At 46.1% G+C, this 21,660-nt stretch overlaps 1 protein-coding gene across 1 annotated transcript; it reads left to right on the forward strand.

Annotated features, from left to right (window-relative positions):
• The first annotated feature begins 207 nt into the window (after positions 1-207).
• CHRNA4 (cholinergic receptor nicotinic alpha 4 subunit) lies at positions 208-20,706 on the forward strand. The gene is made up of 6 exons (XM_064391518.1): positions 208-419; positions 1,594-1,745; positions 5,207-5,251; positions 5,342-5,451; positions 13,912-15,292; positions 20,438-20,706. The coding sequence occupies exons 1-6, from the start codon at positions 359-361 to the stop codon at positions 20,561-20,563; spliced, it is 1,875 nt and encodes a 624-aa protein (XP_064247588.1). The 5' UTR covers positions 208-358; the 3' UTR covers positions 20,564-20,706.
• Positions 20,707-21,660: the final 954 nt, after the last annotated feature.

Here is a 21,660-nt window from a genome sequence, read left to right on the forward strand (position 1 = left end):
AGCAGCAAATCCAGCAGGCAAGAGCCCCGTAGGAAAGGGGAGAGGAGCAGCAGGAGAGCCCAGCGAGGTGGGGCACCCCGGGCTCTCACAGGAGCGCTCTGCAGCCCTGGCACATCGCTGAGAGTGGACGAGAGCGGCGTCCCAGCACGGAGCATCCTTCGAGGAGGAAGAGCTGCAGAGCGCTCACAAGAGAGAAGGAAAAAAAACCACCCAAAACCAACAAAGCACCAGCTGCTACCCCTTCCCAGAGGAAAAGAGAGTGAAGGGAGTTCAGGGGAATGAACCTGGAGGGTCCAGAGACTCAGAGCGGAAAAGTTGCCCTGCCGGGAGACTCTGCACACTGAAGCTCTGCTCCGCGATGGGATTTCTGGTGCCTAAGCGAAACCTCCTCCTGCTGCTGTGTGCCAGCATTTTCCCCGGTAAGTTTGAGAAAGCTCTTGTCCCCTCGCTCTGCTCCTTAGCTCTTTCCTCCCTTATCCCTCTCAAAGACACGCTGCAGGGAACCAGCCCCTGTCAACAGGGAATTTCCTGAGCCCTCCACCCTTCTGCCCCACCATTTCTGGTCCCCTGAGCACCAGCCTCTGCTGAGCAGCTCTTTGCCTTTATTCTCTGCTCCTTGTCTGATTTCATGGAGAAAGGGTTAAAGCCACGGAGGGAAGGGGACAGGAGGGAGAATCCAGACGGGGCTCAGCATCCTGCTTCTTGCCTGGGCTTTTCTTCCCTGGGTAAAGTGTGTTAATGTGTCTCGGGGCTACGGCTCCGGCTGGGGAGAGCACAGCCAGCGCTCAGCTAATGCTTCCCTTTGTATAATCCAGGGCAGCTAAAGACTAAGTAGAAGCCATATTCCACGAGGGACCTGGGGACAGCCCCCGGCTCCCTCTCCCCTCTGTCTGGTACAGCGCAGCTCCTCCAGCAGCCCCTGGATGAAATGCGGCGTCAATTTTTAACAACCACCAGGCTCCTCTGACAGCTCCTGGAGCCTACGTGCAGGGTCAGGGCTGCTCCTTGCAGCCTCCAACTTTTAAAGTTATGTCTGAGAAAAACTGGGATCTTGTTATCCAACTTGTGCTCTCCACCATCCTCTTCCTTCTCCCATTGCTTTTTTTTTTTGTGAAATATCCACTAGACAGGTTAAAGAGCTGAATTTCAGTATGCCTTTTTTTTTTTTTCTAATAGGTGTAATGCGAATTTTTTATGTGTAAATCTGATCCAAAATCACTGTCTCCTAGCAGGAGGCTGCTTTTTCCTTTTTGGCTTGCCCTCCTAGCATCCCTCTTCCCTGCTTGCAGACTCCAGTTCTAGAAACTTGCCACAACGTGGCCATAAAAATTAGACCAGATTCAGGGAAGAATAGCTCATTAAATGTTTTCTAGATGGTGTTACTGGTTTCCTCATTTTATTCAGACCAACCCTGCTCTGTAATAGTGGGTGAATAGAGTGAGGAATACCTGGCAGTGTCAGGGGAGACAAATCACCTGAGCAGCATCACCCTCCTGTGTGTCCCCAAGCTGTGGTTTGCAGGAGTTTCCCTCTGGAGAAGGCTCCAGCTATGCCAGCCCAGGGACCTGCAGCTGTTTCCTTCCTTCCCCACAGCCTTTGGCCATGTAGAGACCCGAGCCCACGCAGAGGAGAGGCTGCTGAAGAAACTCTTCTCTGGTTATAACAAGTGGTCCCGTCCCGTGGCCAACATCTCAGACGTGGTCCTGGTCCGCTTCGGGCTGTCCATCGCCCAGCTCATCGATGTCGTAAGTGCAAAGGCCAAAATTAGCCAGGCTGGGCCCAGGAGAGGCTCCTGGTGTGTGTGGGTTTTACTGGCTGATCCAGGGTTGGGTTGGGAAGGCTCTGCCCTCAGCAGAGAACAGAGATCATGCAGACAGAGCTGGTGGAACATGGACGGGCTCATGTGAATAGCTGGTCATCAGAGTGGATCCTTTACTCTTCATTTACTACAGGCAAAATCCCAAATTCCCTGTCAAAACCCATGAGACTGATCACAGCAGGGCAGTGGAGCCGCTGGCATAAATGCCAGGGAATTCTGGCAAAATAATAAATCAAATACTTAATTTGGAATTTGAGCCACGATCATTAATACAAATTTACACAAGTTAATAGGGACAGAGCTTTGCACGCCTTGGAAAGAAAGATTGCCTGAAGAGGTTTCTGCAAATGAAAGTTTTTGAGGGTTTTTAGCTAATCTGGCAGATATTAACAAGCAAATTCTGAATGTTTGCTCAGATCACACATGCAAACTGTATATGCCCTGTACAAAGCAGTCTGCACACAGACTGATGTGCACTGAAATAGTATTTATGGGATTATTCTGGCACAGTGTGTTGGGGTCAAGTGCTGGACAAAGGAGGTCCCTGCAGGGCTGCAGATGCCAGACACACTCACAGGCTTTAGAGCTTGTCCAGATCTTGCTCCTGCATTTTTCTCCTTCCTGTCCCTAGTTGCATGTGGCATTTCCCAGGACAGTGTCTGTGCAGCTGCACACACTTTGAGCAGGTATTTGGCTGGCTTTTATAGAATGGTTGGGGTTGGAAGGGACCTTTAAAAAGGTCATCATGTCCAAACCCCTTATTTTTCAGAAGAGGGTCTCCCTGACATTTTTTACTGCAGTCATGTGGCAGAATGAAAGGGATGATAATGCCCCAGCCCTGGAAGTGTTCAAGGCCAGGCTGCATGAGGCTTTGATCAGCCTGGTCTAGTGGAAGGTGTTGGAGAGGGTTGGAACTGGATGAGCTTTGAAGCCTGTTTCTATACAAACCATTCTGTGATTCCTGTGATAATGGAATAATGCAACCTAAAGACATTACTGGTGTGGGACAATCCTAACAGGTGACTCTCCACAGAGTTTTATATTTTGAAATCAGATTTTTAAGATTAAAAGAAAGCAGCTGAGATGGTTCAGGGGGTGGGGAATCAAAGACACCAGTTGCTGGAGAGTCTCATCTCCTTGTGCAGAAGCCATCCACTTCCAGTTTTGCAGCACAGCAATGGTCTCCCATTCCCCTCCTCGCTCTTACCTCAGCCTGAGGGATCCAGGGCTGTTTGCAGTTGCTAATGTTGAACTTGCATGGTTCTCATCTGAATAATTGATAAGACTAAAGATAAGACATTAGTGACTGTGGAAGCATGAGAGAGACTTTCCATTATGCAGCTGCTGAATTGTGGGAGAGGGGGGATCGATACACCTGCTCCACAGAGCTTTCCCAGTTTACTTAAGAAAAATTAATCTTCTTAAAACCATGTCAGTGGATAGAAGTGCAGCTTGCAGGCAGAGCTGTGCTGGGATCTGTGGGCATGCCTGGAGGAGGGCTCTCCCCCCTGCTGCCCCAGTCTGTGGCTGGTGACACTCCTGCCACCACTGTGGCTCTTCAGCTCCTCTCCCCCTTCCCGACAGTGAGAGTTTTGGTGCAGACCCTGCTGCAATTGTTAGACACAATGCTCAGCTCCCAACGACCAGGAGTCTGAAAAGGAAATCAGAGCTGTATTCAAACCCCAGCTCCTGCTGACAAAAGCTGGGGGCAGGGGAACGGAAATCAATGGGGAACTCTACATTCCTGCATGTCCTTACCTCACCCTGGATTGCTGAGGGTTTTCTGAGACCAGGAATAAGGGGGGAGAGGTCAAATACGTGCCCAGGAGCAGCCACCGAGAGACACACTTGGACTGCTGTGCCCGTGTGTCTGCAGGAGCTCACGTGCTGTGCTCACCTTGAGAGAAGGGACCAGGCAGTGCAGCACCCCATGGCTGTGGAGCCACTGCTGCCCTCGGGGCTGGCTCCGTGAGGAGCATCCAGCTGAGGAAGAACTTGGCCATTGTCACACTGCAAACCCCTCTCAATAATCCCGTGGGACTCAGGTCAGGAGGATGGGGTGGTGATGGGCAGGAACTTCCACCAAGGGTGGTTCCAGGGGGGAGAATTCCAGGAGAAGGCAGCACCTGCTACACCAGGATGTCCCATGCAGGGGCTGTGGTGGAGACCCTCAGCTGCTTGAATTGCCAAGTGGTAAGAGAAGCAGTTTCTCAAGGATTGGTCCAGGTCATGGCATTCTTCTCCCATCATCACCCAGAGAAGCAGCTGGATATTTTTTCTCCCTTTGTTTCTCACTGCAGTGTTTTTTGTATTCCTCCTTGCTCCATGTGCTTCTGGTCCCTAACCCCAGGGCAGAGAATCTCTGCTCAGGTTTTACATCTGGTGCCACAACAGCAATGAGGAGGCTCAGGGAGGAGGAGGCAGAGCTCCCCCCAAACTTCCTGGGTTTAAATGCTCACAATCAGTCCTGAACTGCCACAGGAGCAAGGTTAATGATGAGCAGTTTGCTGTCAGCTGAGCCCTGCCAGCTCAGCTGGGTTTGATGCCAACCCAGGCAAGAGATAAAAAACCCCACACAAATAAAACCTGAGCTCTGGTGGGACACTTCAGTCAGACCAGCACTAGGCTCTGTCCTGTGTAATTCATCTGAGTCACTTAGAGAGGGCACAAAAGGCAAGCAGCAAACAGTAATTAACTCTACTGCAGTGCTGCCAGCATTATACATGCCTGACATTGTTTAAATATGTATATACAGCCCTACTTTTCCATGATATTTGTGCATAGAAAGTCTACCCATTGTTGGAAATACAGCAGCTGCCCAAGAATTCCATGTCAGCAGAGCAGCTGGGGTTTGTTCAGAAAACCCAATCCAAAGTGCCACAAGCTCATGTATTTGGTAGGAGAAATGCTGCTGAGCTTCTTGTTTCCAGAACTGTGTCCATGGGTAATGTTTCACAGGAGAATACCTCTACAGATGAAGCTGAGCACTGGAATCCACCAGACGTGTGAGTGAGTCAGGGTTTAAATATCCATCACTCCCCTCCTTCAGTGCTCAGGTCAAAGGCAGGCTGGGGAGCTTTTTCCTCTACCTGGTATCATCATCCCAGGCTGAATCCATCAGCACTGAGTAAAATCCCAATAAATTCCAGTCCATCTGCTCACAGGATTGCTTAGGTGCAGGCTCAGCTGTTCAGTGGTATCAGACCAGCTGTGCCCTGTCCCACGTCAAATGACAGAAACATCTGCTTTTTATTTCCAAGACAGAACTTACATTTATTGCAGAGGTGATTTGTAATTACATAAATGAAATACAATTAAGGGAAATTAAGAGGGTTCTTTGGGCCTCTTAATCTGCTCCTGTAACCAATATCTGATCTTGCATTTCAGGATGAGAAAAATCAAATGATGACCACGAATGTGTGGGTGAAGCAGGTGGGTGCCCCCAAATATGTGTTTTTCCATGTTTCCTTTCAGTTTTTCTGCTGAACTCTCCCAGCTTTGTAACCACCTCATTTTTGGCAGGAGTGGCACGACTACAAGCTGCGCTGGGACCCCCAGGAATATGAAAATGTCACCTCCATCCGAATCCCCTCGGAGCTCATCTGGAGGCCAGACATTGTCCTTTACAACAAGTGAGTGTGAGCACTGTGAGCAGAGGGCAAACCCATCCTTGCAAATTTTCTCTGTTCATGAGGTTAAAATGTTTCCTGCAACAATTCCGCTTTATTTTATTCTCTGTGGTCAGAGTTCATGTAGATTCTACAACATGCCTTAAATGATTGACATTCATCACAAGGGCTTTGCTCTCCTGATGATCCTTCCTCTGGGCAGCCAGTTTTGCTGGGGGATGCCAGGTATTGTTTTCTCTTCACATGTCAGATGCACAATTAAGCTGGATTTGAGCTTTCAGTCCTCTTCAATTTCATTTCACCCAGGAGCTCTCCCCTAATTCATCACCATCAACTGGAAAAGCCAATTACTGATGATGGGCTTAAATAAGGAAAATATGCTGAAAAATGTCAGGCTTGTGCAGCTACAAAAACAGGGGTTTCAGGTCAGCTAAATACCATTCTGGAATGATTCCTAAATAGGTATTTGCTCCTCTTTGCAAATGCTTGGAATCTGTCTCTTGTAAGGACACTTTCTAGGGAGCAGGTTGTGGTTTTCTTTCTTTCCTTTGGAGCCTGTTGATATTCTTAGAAATGCTGCCTAAGTGCCAAGGCTGTTTTCTCCCTGGAGCCCCCACCACAGCTCTCCAGTCTCCCTGGATGTCAGATATCCCAGTCCCCCACCCCAGCACAGGCCCAAGAGAAAACACTTGCTGCAGGCATCAAAGAAAAGCATCTTTGCATGTGGCTGACACTCAGAGAAAACCCTCACAGCAGCAGCCAGGCTTGGTTTTAATAAACAGTTGCCTGGTTCTAGCTTGATATGATTTTGCTTCTGTTTAAAAACCAAAATAAATGGCTGAAGCTGGAATCTGCCCAGGGGACTGTGAGCTTTGGAGACTACAGGGGCTGTTATCTTTCCCATTAGCTCATTCTGGATCCTCAGTGGTGTGGAGTGATTGCAAACCTCTCGGAAATCACTGCATCCTCACCGAGCACCTTTCAGAGATTAGCCCAATGAAAATTATTCATTCAGAGGCACTTGGACCTTCCTGCCCTCCAGGGACACACTCTGAACATGAATATTGCGTCAAAAATGCCTCACTTGGCAGCCAAGAAAGGTGTTCACAGCTTCCACTGGAAAGAAAATACAATGTCCTTGTCATTCTTGTTGTTTAATTAATGACAATGACAAGGATTATTATTTTTGGAGCTTCTGGTGGTTGTTGTGGTGGACCATGGTGCCAAAGGAAATGACGTGGCACAAATCCCTATGCCACCTTCGTGCGTCAAACTCTTCTTTTGCTGGAGCTACTGGCACAGAAGAGCCTGACGTCACCTCTGCCTCCTCTCCCTTGGCTCAGCAGGGTTGGTGAGGATGGTCCATGCAAGGAGGGGCCAGGAAATAAGGAACCACAGAATGACAGAATGGTTTGGGATGAAAAGATCTTAGCCATGATCTCATCCCACCCCTGGTCATGGGCAGGGACACTTTCCACTAGACCAGGATGCTCAAAGCATTGAGCATTGTGCAGCCTTGCCTTGAACACTTCAGGGATGAGGAACACTCCAGGAGACCTTGGTATCCTTTAGGTCTCTGGACATTTTAGGATTTCATGCTGAAGACACTCCCCAGATGTCCTGGACACCCAGACCTTGAGCTGGGAGCTCCTGCCCCTCTCAGACTCTGCCCCTCTGCCCTGTTGTTGTAGTCACTGCTGCTGTCACTTGAGTCTCTACAGGGACTCCAGGGGTCTGATCTCCTGGCCACAGCAGCTGCTCCAGAATGTCCTTCTCTTCCTCTTCTGGGCAGTGAGAATCTTTCAGTCCTGCCCACCTTATTGCTCTGCCTTGCAGTAACAAATCTGACTGTCCTGCTGACACAGGAGATCTCGTGCCCCAGCTCCCCAAATCCAGGCTGCTTCCCTCCCTTGATCCATACTTAGCGTTAATAATCATGCATTTGTCTGTTGGTTGTCATGAGTCTATCATGCATTTTTAATTGGTTACTTTATCCATGAATTAAACATGGATGTGAGCTAGGCACCAGACATTAGTGGGTTTCCATGAATTCCATGTGTCTTCACTGCTATATTTCCCTTTGTGCTCATGCAAAATGTTTTCTCTTCCACCTGACTTCCTACCAAACACATCTGGAGCTGCAGTCAGTATCTTCATTGGGTTTCACATATTTTAAAGATTGCAGGGCAAATGCAAAGCAAAACCCCCAGAGTGAGGGGACACCAAGGTGAGGCTGCTTTGCACAGCATTTCACCAACTGCATTCCCAGCCAGGGCTTCTCCAGCTGGACATCTCAGCTGGAAATGGTAGTGATTAGCCATGGTGATGCTAACAAGGACTACATCTCATATTTTACACATACATATGTACAGTTTAGAGGGAGTTTGACATAGGTGCATGTGATTCTGGGTCTCTAAGAGCAAGAGAATGTGCAAAGAAACCTTGGTGGAAGAGAGCGAGAGGCCACGCTGACCTTTTGTCTTCAGGCTATTTAGTGTGAGCTAATTATTGCTTATAATGTTATTGAAATATGGTATTTCTGTTTGGGATTGACTCTTTTAGGAAAGATTATACAAATACCCTTCCTGTTTTCATCTTAGGCTATATATTACAGAAATGGTAAAATTTCAGTTTATTTCAGATTTACATTTTTAAGGAAACCTGACCCTTTGTTGTGAGGTTACTCTCATATCTTGGCTCATTATTGTAAAAAACATTCCATTTACCCACTCTAGAGACCCAAATTAAATCAGTAAATTCAGCTGGTTTGGCCTAGAGACTAAATGTAGTTGTCAACATTCATAAGGAATCTGAAAAGAAATTAATATCCTACAGGGAAATTAATATGCTGTTGAATTTTCAGGCATGATGAGATAAGTTCCAAGACTCTGCAAATAGTTTCTACTGGATGTGACATAACATATGTACAACAGAGGAATATGAGTTCCTCACAGTGAAGTGACAAAGCCTCCTCTTTGCCAAAAAACCAGGCTGTTCCTTATCTGAGGTTGTAAAGGCTCTTCAGGCACCACCAAATCATTTCTAAATGAATTATCTAATCCTCTGCATTGATTTGTTTTTCCATTCATGAATGGCTTTGAAGCACATTTTAGTTTTTCTTTGTATATTTGAAGTACAAAAAATGAATTGTATTTTTTTTCTCTAATGAGGGAATAAGCTTTTTGGGATTGCATTTTTTGTTTGTGGTGGGGTTTTTTGGGGTTTTTTTTGGTGGTGTTTTTTTTTTTTTGGTTTTTTTTTTTTGCTTCTTCATCTCTGTGTTGAGCCCCTTGTTCAACATAGGAGCTTCAGAGGATAAACCCCTGAAAGCACAGGTTTGCACCCAGGTGCTCCAGCTGCTGAAGGCTGCCCAGGGCAATCCAAGTCCATGTCCTGGAGCCTAATGCTGGTTTTCAGCTGGACAGGCATGGTATTATCACAGCCTGGTGGTTGTAAAACCCGAGAAGAAGCTGTTGGGAATATTGAGAATTCAGAAGTTTCTCTTTTCTTGGTATTTTCTGGGATTAACTGTTCCAGAAAGTAATCCCTGCCTTCACCTCCACAGTTACCCCCCAAAAAAGAAATAAAAAAGACAAGATCAGATGTGAAGGAAAATCAAATACAAATTTCTGTAATTAAGGGTAGGAAATATCTTGAGGAATTCATCCAGTGATAAAATGGACACAAAGGGATTACTGGACGGGATAAAAAGATCGTCTGTCAGGCAGCTTTTGAAAATCATGGAAAAGCAAAGAGTTTTTTTGAAAAGTACTGTAGCAGCTTGTTCTCGTGAGCTATACTGTGATGTTTGCAACCAGTTAGATTTATGGAGTAACACTGGTTTTATGACTCATCCCAAAGCTCTTTGGAGGAGAAATACCAAAAGATGCCCCAGTGTAACCTTTAAAATTGGAAACATACTTGACATTTTTCTTTATGTGCATTGGCACAGATCTCATCATTGTGCACCAGTTATATTTATAATAGGCAAAAAAAAAAAAAAAAAAATCACTAATTCACCCTTCAGTTCTCCGATCCTTCTGGCAGGTTCAGTGGTTGTTTTTCTGGAGAGGAACATCCTCAGATGCTTTGAGGTTTGCTGCCAAGCTCTACCCAGCAATGCAGGAGCTGATAGAAGGAAATATTCAGGAGGGATCTCTCTCCTGGGCTGCTGCTCTGCTCACACCCAAGGGCTGCTCCTACCATTCTAAGGACAGAGCAAGAGCTCTGCCTTCAAAGTGCTGGGGAGGATCCTTGGCAAAGGGGAGAATTGGAGCAAAACGCACCAATCCAGCAGAGTCAGAACCTCCTGTGCTCATTCCATTGGTGTAGCACAGCCTTTGCTGAGAATGGTGCCTGTTTTCTTGAGCAACAGCAAAAACATTATTACTGCTGGTTTCTAAACCAAGGAAAAGCTGGGATGGGACTGAAGGAAGTCCCATCAGTGCACACACATCTCCCCTGGGCACCCAGGACGTCCAAGATCCTGGAGATATTTAAAACCCAACTAGGTAAGGTCCTGATCCTCGTGTAGCTGACCTGCTTTGAGCAGGGAGTTTTGGGCAGGAAGCAGTTCCAGAGGTGCCTTCCAAGCAGTGCATTTGAGTTATTTGGTAGCACAAATCAGTATATATTTTCCAGTAAATATTTTCTGGTTTCCCTTTGAAGAGAATTTTAATCTGAACATTCCAGAAGCATCTCTGTAATGTGTACCAAAAGGGGTGCAGGCTCCTAATACCACAATTTTTCTTTATTACTGCTCTTTGATGAAAAATGCTTTAAGTGAGGACATTCTACTATATCCATATGTGTGTATAGATAATTTTCAGGCTTTTAAAGGTCTGTTGGGATTTAAGTTGCGTCATCAGAAATTAAAATAAATGTGTGCCTCATTTACATGCACTCTGAAAACACTTAATTTTGTGAGATGGTGTATCTCCCAACTGCAAGAGAATAGAAAGTGTCAAAAGAAAATAGAAATTCTCTGTCAGCAGAGCTTTTTAGTAGAACATGGCTGGTAGATGTCAGTAAAGCAATGCCATCCTTTAACCCTTATAAACTTAGGAGATTTAATAAAGCAGCCTTTCTTCTCAAAATGAGAAATCAAAGGCTGCAGCACACAGCAGCTCTTTTTTTTTTTTTTTAATAAGTAATTGTCTTCTCTCTTTCTTGGTGTTTGACATAAAAATATAAGAGCTCCAGTTCTTTAATACTGGCATATTTCTAAATTCTAAAGCTGTCAGGTCAGAGTAACCAGGAGAGCCTGACTATCTGAATTCTGCAGTTCTTGTGATGTTTACCTTCCACTCACGCCTTCTTCCAAATGGATTTTCATGACAACTGTCACAACAGAGTGATCTCCAGCGAGTGAGATGAGAACATGCTGCTGCTCTAGAGGAATGTCTGCAGATTTTCTCTGTCCCACTTCATCAGGTCTCCCACCTTCCTATCTAAAGCAATATTCACGTGGTGCAGTCAGGGCTGTAGGAACAGGAATGGGTTTTCCCACAGCAAAGCTGTCCAAAAGAACACAGGGTTTCCCCAGGCTCCCAACTGCAGGCTGTGTTTGCAGTTGGTTGTCTCACCTTCATCCCTTGGAGAGGGGGGAAAGACTTGGGAAAGCACTCAACAGCCAGGTGACCTTGTTTGCTCCCTCTTTTATGTGGAGAGGAGCAGAATCAAAGTCTCTCACAGGAGGGGAGAGAGAATCTCTCCAGGCTCCCTGCATGGGCAGGGTGCCAGCAGGCACAGCTTCCAGTCCACTAAACGTGTGCTTGAAGGTCCACATATGCTTGTGGGTGGAAATCTCGGGAAAGGAGGCACAAAAATATGGATGCATGAAGGGTGAGACAAGTGGGAATACTGCCTTTGCATGATGTGGCTGGCTGGGATATATTCCATGTACAGAGCATGGCTGATTTACCCTGCTTACAAATTCCTCTGCACTGAACTGCAATGAGAAATCCAAACACACTCAGTAAAGTCAGAAATTCCTTCATAGTCCTGGTAGCTGGTGAGGCAGAAGCATCCAAGGGTGTTTCATGGCTCCTCAGAGTCAATAACTGACTAAATCCAAGGAGATGTTCTGCAGCTGGTTTCACTCCTGGCATGGCACTGCAGGCAAAATCCAGCCTGGAAGGCAGTGCCAGTGTTCTTTGTAAAAATGTGAGCCAAAGAGGACCCAGGATGAAGCAAGCAGGTAATTTACAGAAACAAGTGACACACAAGATCTGCAGCACCACAATGGTTCCATCTATGTTTGCAGAAGAGGAGTGTGGTGATCACCCAGAAACTGCAAAACTGCCAGGGAAGGCATTTCTGGGAACGGAACAGAGTTGCATGAATTATTATCATTCCTGGATGCTATTTTAGCAAGAGTTTAGTGTGGTTTTTTTCCAAGAGTTTTCAAAAGAAAAATGTACACCTGTCTTGTTTATCCAGCCACTTACACCCGCTCTACCTAAGAAGGGAAACACTCATAGTGGATGCTCATAATCTCTTTTCTCTAGTAAGATCCAGTTAAAAATATTGCTCCATTAATGAGTGATTTAATCATGCCTCAGAGATATCATTAAATGCAGAATCAGATTCCATATTCCTATTGAGATTGAAAAAGAAAACCACCAAGAACAGCAAGCACTGGACTGCCACTTGCTGTGCATGTTTCATGTCTCAATCTGGATTTACTATGCTCCTGGCAAAACCCAGGAGGAAAAAAAAAAAAAAGGTGGTTTTCATCCAAATCACATGTTCTGGAGTGTAAATTAGATTTAAGAAAGAAGAGGTAAGACAGGAGCTGGATGGATTGTGCAATGGCCCAGGTTTGGTTGCTTCAGAGTAGATCACCATACTGATTTTGTGTTAATCCCTTTGTGAGTGCCTTGTATGTAGTTCCCACCTTTTTTTTTTTCCAAGTATTTTAAGTCTTTGAGAAAAAATCCAGTTTAGAAGTCAAAAGACACTATGTCCTTTTGTGTTCTTTTGGCTGTCCCAAAATCTGCCCCAAAGAAGACAAAGAACAAAAAGAGTTTAGTAAAACCTGGTTCTCCACCACACAAGAATTCTGGGTTTTAAAACTAGAAAATTGTCTCAAGGACATCTGGGCTGTGATCCTGAGGACTGGGGATATTTCCTTCTCTGCCCAGGAACTGTGTTAGCCAAGGCAGCTCAGCAAGTGCCTAGATCCTGCCACTATTTCCCAATACAACACCAGTCTCATTTTTAGGATGTTTCACAGGACAAGTGGGAATATGTGATGTGAGTTGTGAGGTCCTGGCACAGGCTGCCCAGAGAAGCTGTGGCTGTCTCATCCCTGGAATTGTTCCTGGCCAGATTGGATGGGGATTGGTGCAACCTGGTCTAGTGGAAGGGGAAAAAAAACGCAGAAACTTCCATGGCAGGGAGTTGAAATCAGATTGTCTTTAAGGTCCTTTCCAACCCAAACCATTCCATGATCCTATGAAACTATCAAAAAGTCCTTTCTCTTTCCCAATTTTGCTTTTAAATGAATGGTCTTGTAAATGAATTAATTCAGAAAGTTCCTGTGCCTTCTGCAGCTTGAGGAGCCCTGCTGGATCAGCCGTGTGTTGATGATCTTGCTGCTGGGAGGGAGGAGGAGAGGTGTGCTCCCTGTCACTGCGTGGCTGCTGTCAGGGCACATCTGGGCACTGAAGCAGCAGAGCCCTGGGATTTTGGCAACTGCAGGCTGGGCTGGCTCCAGCCAGAAGCACTGGGCAGGAGCAGAGAGCTTTCTATCTGTATCAGCCTGAATAATTCATCTCAAGTTTTTAGCAGAAGCTCTCTTCCCCTGCACAGCCTGTCCTTTGTCTGGCAGTGCTGCTGTTTGTAACTCAGGTTCTTCCTCCAAAAGTCTGGAAAATACAATTTATTCATACAATTCCAGTACAAACTCCTGAGCTGTTATCTATTTATCTGATAACCCCCAGCTGAGAGCTCCTGTGAGGAGACACCACAAAATCCAATTCTCTTCCTAACTTGGAAATCAAAAGATTAATGTTTGTTATTCCTACTAATAGGATGTTCTTGCTGTTTTTCACATAAAAGACTGGGTGATTACCCAACACTCATTCGTTTTTAGCAGCTGTCACAAATAATTCTGCCCAGCTCACAGCTACCCTATCTCATAGTACTTCCTCCCACTTCTAAACCAAACTCAACTCATTCCAGAGCACATCTGGGACACCTTTGGGAAAAACTTCTGTACAATCATATCAAGGAACTGACTTATTCCAGGGAAAGGCTGGCATGTGCATGAATTCCAGGGCTTGTGTCAGCCAAGAGCTCAAAATGCCTGGACAGAGTAGATGGAGCCAGTGTTTGGACGTGATGTGCCTCTTGCATCTCAGGTCATTTGGAAGCCAGGCACTGAATATCCTATTTCCTTAACAGAGCTGATATGTCCTAGAGGAGTCTAAGCTTTTTTTGTCTTCCATCTGTCCCCAGTGCTGATGGTGACTTTGCAGTCACCCACCTGACCAAGGCTCACCTCTTCTATGACGGGAGAATTAAATGGATGCCCCCTGCTATCTATAAAAGCTCCTGCAGCATCGATGTCACCTTCTTCCCCTTTGACCAGCAAAACTGCACGATGAAGTTTGGCTCCTGGACCTACGACAAAGCCAAGATAGACTTGGTGAGCATGCACAGCCATGTGGACCAGCTGGACTACTGGGAGAGTGGGGAGTGGGTCATCATCAACGCTGTGGGCAATTACAACAGCAAGAAATACGAGTGCTGCACAGAGATCTACCCCGATATAACTTATTCCTTCATTATCCGGAGGCTGCCGCTCTTCTACACCATCAACCTGATCATCCCCTGCCTGCTGATCTCCTGCCTCACCGTCCTGGTCTTTTACCTGCCCTCTGAGTGTGGAGAGAAGATAACCCTGTGCATCTCCGTGCTGCTGTCCCTCACTGTGTTCCTGCTGCTCATCACGGAGATCATCCCCTCCACCTCCTTGGTCATCCCTCTGATTGGGGAGTACCTCCTCTTCACCATGATATTCGTTACCTTGTCTATCATCATCACTGTCTTCGTGCTCAACGTGCACCACCGCTCCCCCCGCACCCACACCATGCCAGACTGGGTGAGGAGGGTCTTCCTTGACGTGGTCCCACGGATCCTTTTCATGAAACGTCCCTCCACGGTGAAGGACAATTGCAAGAAGCTCATTGAGTCCATGCACAAAATAACCAACACACCGAGGCTTTGGTCCGAGATGGACGTGGAACCCAACTTCACTACCTCATCCTCCCCCAGCCCCCAGAGCAATGAGCCATCACCCACCTCCTCCTTCTGTGCCCACCTGGAGGAGCCAGCCAAGCCTCAGCCCATCTGCAAGTCCCCTTCTGGGCAGTACTCCGTGCTGCACCCAGAGCCCATACAGGTGACCTGCTCCTCTCCACAGCCCTCCTGCCACCACCTGAGCGACACCCAGGCCACCTCTGTCTTGAAAGGCAGGTCACTGAGTGTCCAGCAGATGTACAGCCCAAACAAGGCAGAGGAGGGGACAATCCGCTGCAGGTCCCGGAGCATCCAGTACTGCTACCTGCAAGAGGACTCTTCCCAGACCAATGGCCACTCCAGTGGCTCCCCAGCGTCCCAGCGGTGCCACCTCAACGGGGAGCAGCCCCAGCACAAGCCCCGTCAGTGCAAGTGCAAGTGCAAAAAGGGCGAGGTGGCCGGCACAGCAGCCCAGGGGAGCAAGAGCCACGGCGCCAAAGAGCAGCACCTGGTGCTGATGTCCCCAGCCCTGAAGCTGGCAGTGGAAGGGGTTCACTACATCGCAGACCACCTGCGGGCGGAGGACGCGGATTTCTCGGTGAGTATTCCAGCGGAGCCTGCTCTCCCTCAAAGAGTCAGGAATGAGCTGCTAAGGGGGCCACAGCAAGCCTTGAGCTGTGCAGGGTCTGTTCATGTTGAGGCAGGCTCAGCCATACCTCTAGGGTGGGTTTTGGCCGCTGTAGGCACAGCTGGAGATGTCCTTGGTGTCTTGGAATGAGGGCCAAGGGGGCGGCACAGCCAGGGCATGCTCAGGCTGCTCTAGAACAATGGATTCTCCAGCAGAAAATAGGAATAAAGTTGTTGTTAGGCAGCAAAGAAGCAGTTAGATTTCTGACACCCAAGATGCAGCCATCTCACAGGAACAGAGACTTATTCCTTATTTAAGCCTCTGACAAATGAGGAATTCACACTCTCTGCTTTTTATTAATCACTGACTCTGACTATGGAGCTGAGGAAAGCAAATTGCCCAGGCAGGCTGTGGGAAGCTGCAGTAGTGTGGGGATACTGCAGGGTCTGTTCAGCTCTACTCACGTATCATGGTGTGATTCTTTATTAGTGGACTTCCACTGGGGCATTTGGCTCTGTGCAGGGACATGAGGGAACAAATTTCCTGTTTATTCTGTGGGGGTAAATATGGTTACAAATAAAGGGAGTAGAGGCTGAAAGGATTTTTTTTTCATGGAGACGGTGAGGCACATAACAAATGCTACATCCTTTCATAGCTCTTGTAGCTCTTTACTGCAGGACTATGGATACTGTGTGTTAGTAATTATGGCCACAATGAAAGGAGGCACAAGATAACCTGAAGTTAGTCATCTTATTAAAGAAAAGTCTTATCTACCTTTTCCTGGGCAGATTCATATGCCAAAGGTGCATTTTAGCTTTGTCTACAGTTTAAATTTCTTAGGATTTAGAACCAGTGCAAGTCACAGTGTGATTATACAAGACTTCCTGAGCATGGAGAGTATCTTTTATTCCCATGTTTCACAGCACTGAGCAGCAAGAAAAGCTTAAATACTACTGTCCATTTCTATACTCTTTGGTATCATAGTTAAGGGCCTCTGTTCTTCAATGGATTTCTCTTCACAGCATCCCTTTGAGGAAGGAACTGCTAATTCCTTATGTTGAGAAGTTACAGCCAAAACACAAACTTTCTATTCAAGGTCACAGAACAAATCTGTGGCAGAGATGGGTTGTGAATCCTCATCTTCATTAGTTGCCAGTCCAGAACTCCTTGCCAGGGTAAAGCACTTCAGAAGCACATTAGGAGTGCAGGAATTGAAGTCTGCTCTCTCCCTCTGGCAATAATCACAAGCAAACCCTTGGATGTCAGTTGAGTTTAGCTCAATTTTTCCCCATGGTGCAAATGAAAAAATATTACACCAATAATACTTCCCATTTCAAATGATTCTGCGTGCTGAGCTGGTTGGTGTTAACAAGAATGGAGTCAATTAATATTTTGGGTTCCTTCCTCTTAATTTTTTTTTAATGAAACAGTCTTCAGAAGCCACAAATTTTCTTTTGATACCTTCTGCTGCTCTTCCCTTGTGAAATTAAGTGATCGTCCTGAGGAGAAAGCTATTTACAGCACTAAACATCAAAAGCAGAAGAAAAGGAGCAGCTTGGAGCCTTTGGTCTCTGACCCAAGCTCCTGCCAGGCCAGGCTGAGAGGAAAGGCACCAGGAGAACATCCAGCAGTGAGCTGTGGGCAGCTTTGTGGGCTCCCCCAGGGACTCAGGGTGACCTTTCTCCACTGTTCCACAGCAGCTGTGGTTGGCACAGAAGGCAGAGCTTGGGCTTTCAGATTGAGGGGATAATGCTGACTCCATTGTGGGCCTGCACTATTTTCTCTCTCTGGACCCAACTAACATATAAAGTAGGAAAGCACAATTTTTCCTCCCAGTGAAAATGAAAAAGAATAAGGAAAATGATCTTCTGGAGGTGAAATACATTCTGAGGAGCAGAACTGATCTATAAAATGAGAATTTATTGGGGAAAAAAATCAGTCCTCAGAAATTTGCTTTCATCTTAAAATCAAATTGTCCCATTTCTTCATGGAAGTCTTCAATAAATCTATCAGCAGGCACCTCTGATGCAGTGCTGAGACACATCTCGCTGTCTTGTGGGCAATATTTCCAGAGAGATTCACCTTCCCAGAAGGAGGACAGAGCTTCTTTTAAGTTCCTGTCTTTTTATTTTTTCTCTAAAGCTCCATTGCCACAGGGGCAGTGCTTCTAAATTAAAAGTAAATAGCTCATTTAATTAAGTGCTCCAGCGAAGAGAAAATGGGAAATGCAAGAGGCAGTTGTTTGTTACAGAAAGATATCTGGAAACAATACAGGCACAATGGGGCACTGGGGAAAACACACAGCGCAATTGTCCCAGCAGAAGATGGAAATGCCATTAGAAATTAATTACAGACTGAAAGGCAAAACAAGTTCCATGTCACACATCAGCCAAAATAACCAGACAGCACCAGCACCATCTGGGAAGTTGTTCTGTCCATGGCTGTGTGCATCTCCAGAATGCTCTGATGTGAAGATATTTAAAAATAAAATGGGAAGGAATAAAGCTGAGGGGGAGGAAACAGGATAATCTCACAGGGTTATTTTTAACAAAATACAATAAAACCGCTTGGGACTGCTCTAATCTGTGCTGCAGACTCTGGGTCCTGGGGATCAGATGGCACCAAGGCACCTCAATCCTCCTCCAGTCCTGAGGCTCAGACCCACGAGGAGCTGGACCAGGGCAGAGCTGCAGATTCCCATTTCTCAGGAGTTTGAGAGTGGGGGAGTCAGCTGGTCCTTCCCCTGATCATTTCCCAAAAATAACTTTGAGTGAGCTTCTTAAAAACTAATCAGAATAGAGGTCAGGAGTTGTGGTGGCAGATGTTGGCAGCTGCATGGATGTCAGAGGGATGCCTGCAGATCAGACTCCAACTGGGCTGCTGGACCACGAGGAAGAGCTACAATGGTGGCCGAATACAAAATAAAAAATCCAAATCATTTTCTCTCCCTTATCCTCTTTTTTTTATTATTATTATTCTTATCTCCCCTTAATTTCCAATTTCACCCTCTGTGCTCTCAGTCTGAAGCTGGATATTGATTTTACAAACATCTGATGCAGTCCCAGCCATCATTTTCAAAATGGGCTCAGTATTTCTGCATACACCATTACATTAGAAAGCAAATTCCTCTGCAAGTTGTTCTTCCCCCACTTTCCTCTTCTTTGCTCAGAAAGAAACTCATCAAGTTTCTTTTCTTTGTGTGATCTAGCACTTTTTTTTTACTAGCATAAATATTCAAAGAAAGTCATTACACCAGAATGAGACATTATTTACTCAATCCAGCTTTCCAGCTGAACATCAGATGGGAAATTTCAGATTTGCTTTACACATTGGTTACATCATAAGACACTAATCCCATAAAAACAATCATCCAGGGTTTGCTTAGATGCCTTTCTCATGGGGAATTTTAAGCATCAGAGGCTCCAACTCTCAGCAAGTGATGAAATAGGTCAGAAAATAAATGCAGCAAAAGGGAGTTATCCACTGAGCTCTTATCACAGAATTGTAGAATTACAGAATGGTTTGGGTTGGAAGGGATCTTAAAGCTCATCTCATTCCACCTGCCATGAGGAGAGCCCCATCCAACCTGCCCTTGAACTTTGCAGGGATGGGGCAGCCACAGCTTCTCTGGGCAGCTGTGCCAGGGCCTCAGCACCCCCACAGTAAAGGATTTATTCCTAATTTCTAATCTAAAGTGCTACATTTTAGTTTAAAGCAATTCCCCCTTGTCCTGCCACTACATGATTTTATAAATTTGAATAAATTATAGTTCACAACCCAAGGAAATTATAGAATCTTGGAATGAGTGAATTCCTTTTGGTTTTCAAGGGTCAGTATTTTTTTTTACTTATGTTAATTACAGATGGTTGTGCAGAAGGCTGTACAATCGTAAGATACCATGATTTTACCCAAGAAGGTGACAAGATGCAGGATGAACATGGTTGATTTCTCTGCCTATTCAGTAGTAAAGGCTGGCTTAACACAATGCTGCTTTTAAAAGGAATAAGTCTATCCATTTAATGAAAACACTGAACCCATTCTTATGCTTTTGACAACATTCAGGTATTCCTGAAATTGAAAATGCTTTGTTCCGAGAAAATATAATATGGTCTCCAGTGCATGCCTCATTTCCCAGCTCACAAAGCTGCTCACTGAGCCAAGGAGCTCAGCAACACCACTGTACCTGTGGAAACATCCTCTGCTGCAAGTGGCATTGCACTGATAGCTGGATTGCTTCCTTTACCAAAATGCATTTTTGGCAGCTTTGCTGTCCCCTTCTCCTTTCACCACTCACAGCCACTGGGGTGGTTTGAGTGGGCTCCTGCTGAGATGTTTTCCCCAAAGAACAAGGCAGCGTGCCAAATTTCTGCCCTCGGGGCTATTAATCACCAAGTGGGAAATTGTGGGAAATCATAATGGGTACAGTCATATCAAATAGAACTTTACCATCTGATCAGGCCTCTTCCTGGGAAAGAAATTACTAACAGCAATGTAATAAAAGAGGTTTTCATAGATATATGGTTTCTTAATGAAACAGTCATTAACCATTTCTGCCTCATGGTACTAGAAGTTCCCAGAGAGGAATTGCTGGAAAATCCTCCCACTGTAGCAAGGCAAAAATAGGGAAAAAGGAGGATGAGGGTACTTTTATTGGCTGGTTCATTTTCACTGCTTATTCACCCAAAGCTGTGAATCCCTTCACAGGAAGAAATTGGCTTTGTTCATCTGTAAGCGCATCTTTTTATGAGCATGGGGAAACGAGTCATTTCTTACCCCCCACTGCCCCGGTCTGAATCACAGCCTCATTTACACACCCAGCTACAGCTGTTGCTGGTGAAAAATGGGATAGTGAGTGTGCAGATGGCCTTAATTATCCACGGGGGTGTGTTATCCACTGGGATTTGGGACTTCACATGCACACCCCCGCAGTCTGGGGATCCCTCAGGTGATTGATGAATAAAGCTTTGCCATTTTATAGCTCCACTAAGTGAGCCTCCCCCTCCTATCTCAGGAATGATATGAAAATATCCTGCTTTGGAGTAAAGCTCTAAAGGTTTTCACAAATTTTAACCTCCAGTAAATGCTAATAAGTGGCCTTTCCCCTCTGTGTTCCAGGTGAAGGAAGACTGGAAGTACGTTGCAATGGTCATCGACAGGATCTTCCTCTGGATGTTCATCATTGTGTGTTTGCTGGGAACTGTTGGGCTCTTTCTCCCACCCTGGCTGGCAGGAATGATCTAAATATAGCACCAAAGGGAAGAAATTATTGTCCCTTATCCCACTCTATGGATTTTAGTTCACCTGGAAGGAGAGAATGCTTGAGCTGCTCCCGAGCTCTCGGAGAATCCTTGCCGAGGTCACATTGTTTTGCCAAGCCATTTTCATCTCCTCCATCTAATTTAGGGGAAAAGTTCTTATCAAAGTCTGTACATAGCATGGTGGCATTCATTGGCATATACTCAGCAGTGTGAGAACACGAGCTTGTCCCTAAAGCAGCACAGGAAGGGGCTCTGCATCCACAAACCAGCCCCTGGCAGTAGCTCCAGTCACCCTCAGCAGTCTCACTGTGCCCTGCCCAGTGACTTTGCCCTGTCAGGCTGAAGTCTTTCAGGACAGTGTCCCTGTATGAGTCATTTTATAAATAAAGTTCCAGATTTGGGATACCTGTGCAGGATGTGGTCTGTGTTCAGCAGGTAAAGGCAGAGAGTCTGGAAAGGCTGGAATGGCTGCTTGGGACCAACAGTGATCATTAGCACAGCAGATGCAGATTTTATACAGATTTTACTCTGGCCAGTGCCCTCCAGGAACTGTGGATCCTGAATGAGGATCAGGCAAATGGAGGGAGGATTTGGGGTTAAGATTGGGACCACATTGGTAACACTTTAGAGTACTTTCAGAGGAAATCTGAAAGTACTGGATCCAAGTTATGCCTTCTGCAAAACTGCAGAGGGTCACCCTGAGCTGTAAAACCCTTGGTGTAGGTGGGGAAGGTACCTAAGACATGGGGAAGCCAGAACAGAAGTCCAGGATGATGTCAGGATAATAAAGAAATGTGCCAGGGTCACCTAGAGAAGGTTATTTAGGTCCCAGAGAGAGAGAGACTCCATGACCTCCCAGAGCAGCCTCAATGCTCTGCCACCCTGAATGTAAAGCAGTTTTTTCCTCGTGTTGAGGTGGAATTTCTTGTGTTTCAGCCTCTCCAGCTCAGTTTGGTCATGCTCACTGTTCCTACCCTCAATGCTGGGTGCCAGCTAGGAACAGCCCACAGCCCAGTGTCTCCCTGCTTCCTTCAGAGCTCTCAGAGGCAGAAGGGCTCATGACCATTTTACCAGTGTGTG

Source organism: Passer domesticus, chromosome 16, assembly GCF_036417665.1.
Source record: "Passer domesticus isolate bPasDom1 chromosome 16, bPasDom1.hap1, whole genome shotgun sequence".
Taxonomy (NCBI): domain Eukaryota; kingdom Metazoa; phylum Chordata; class Aves; order Passeriformes; family Passeridae; genus Passer; species Passer domesticus.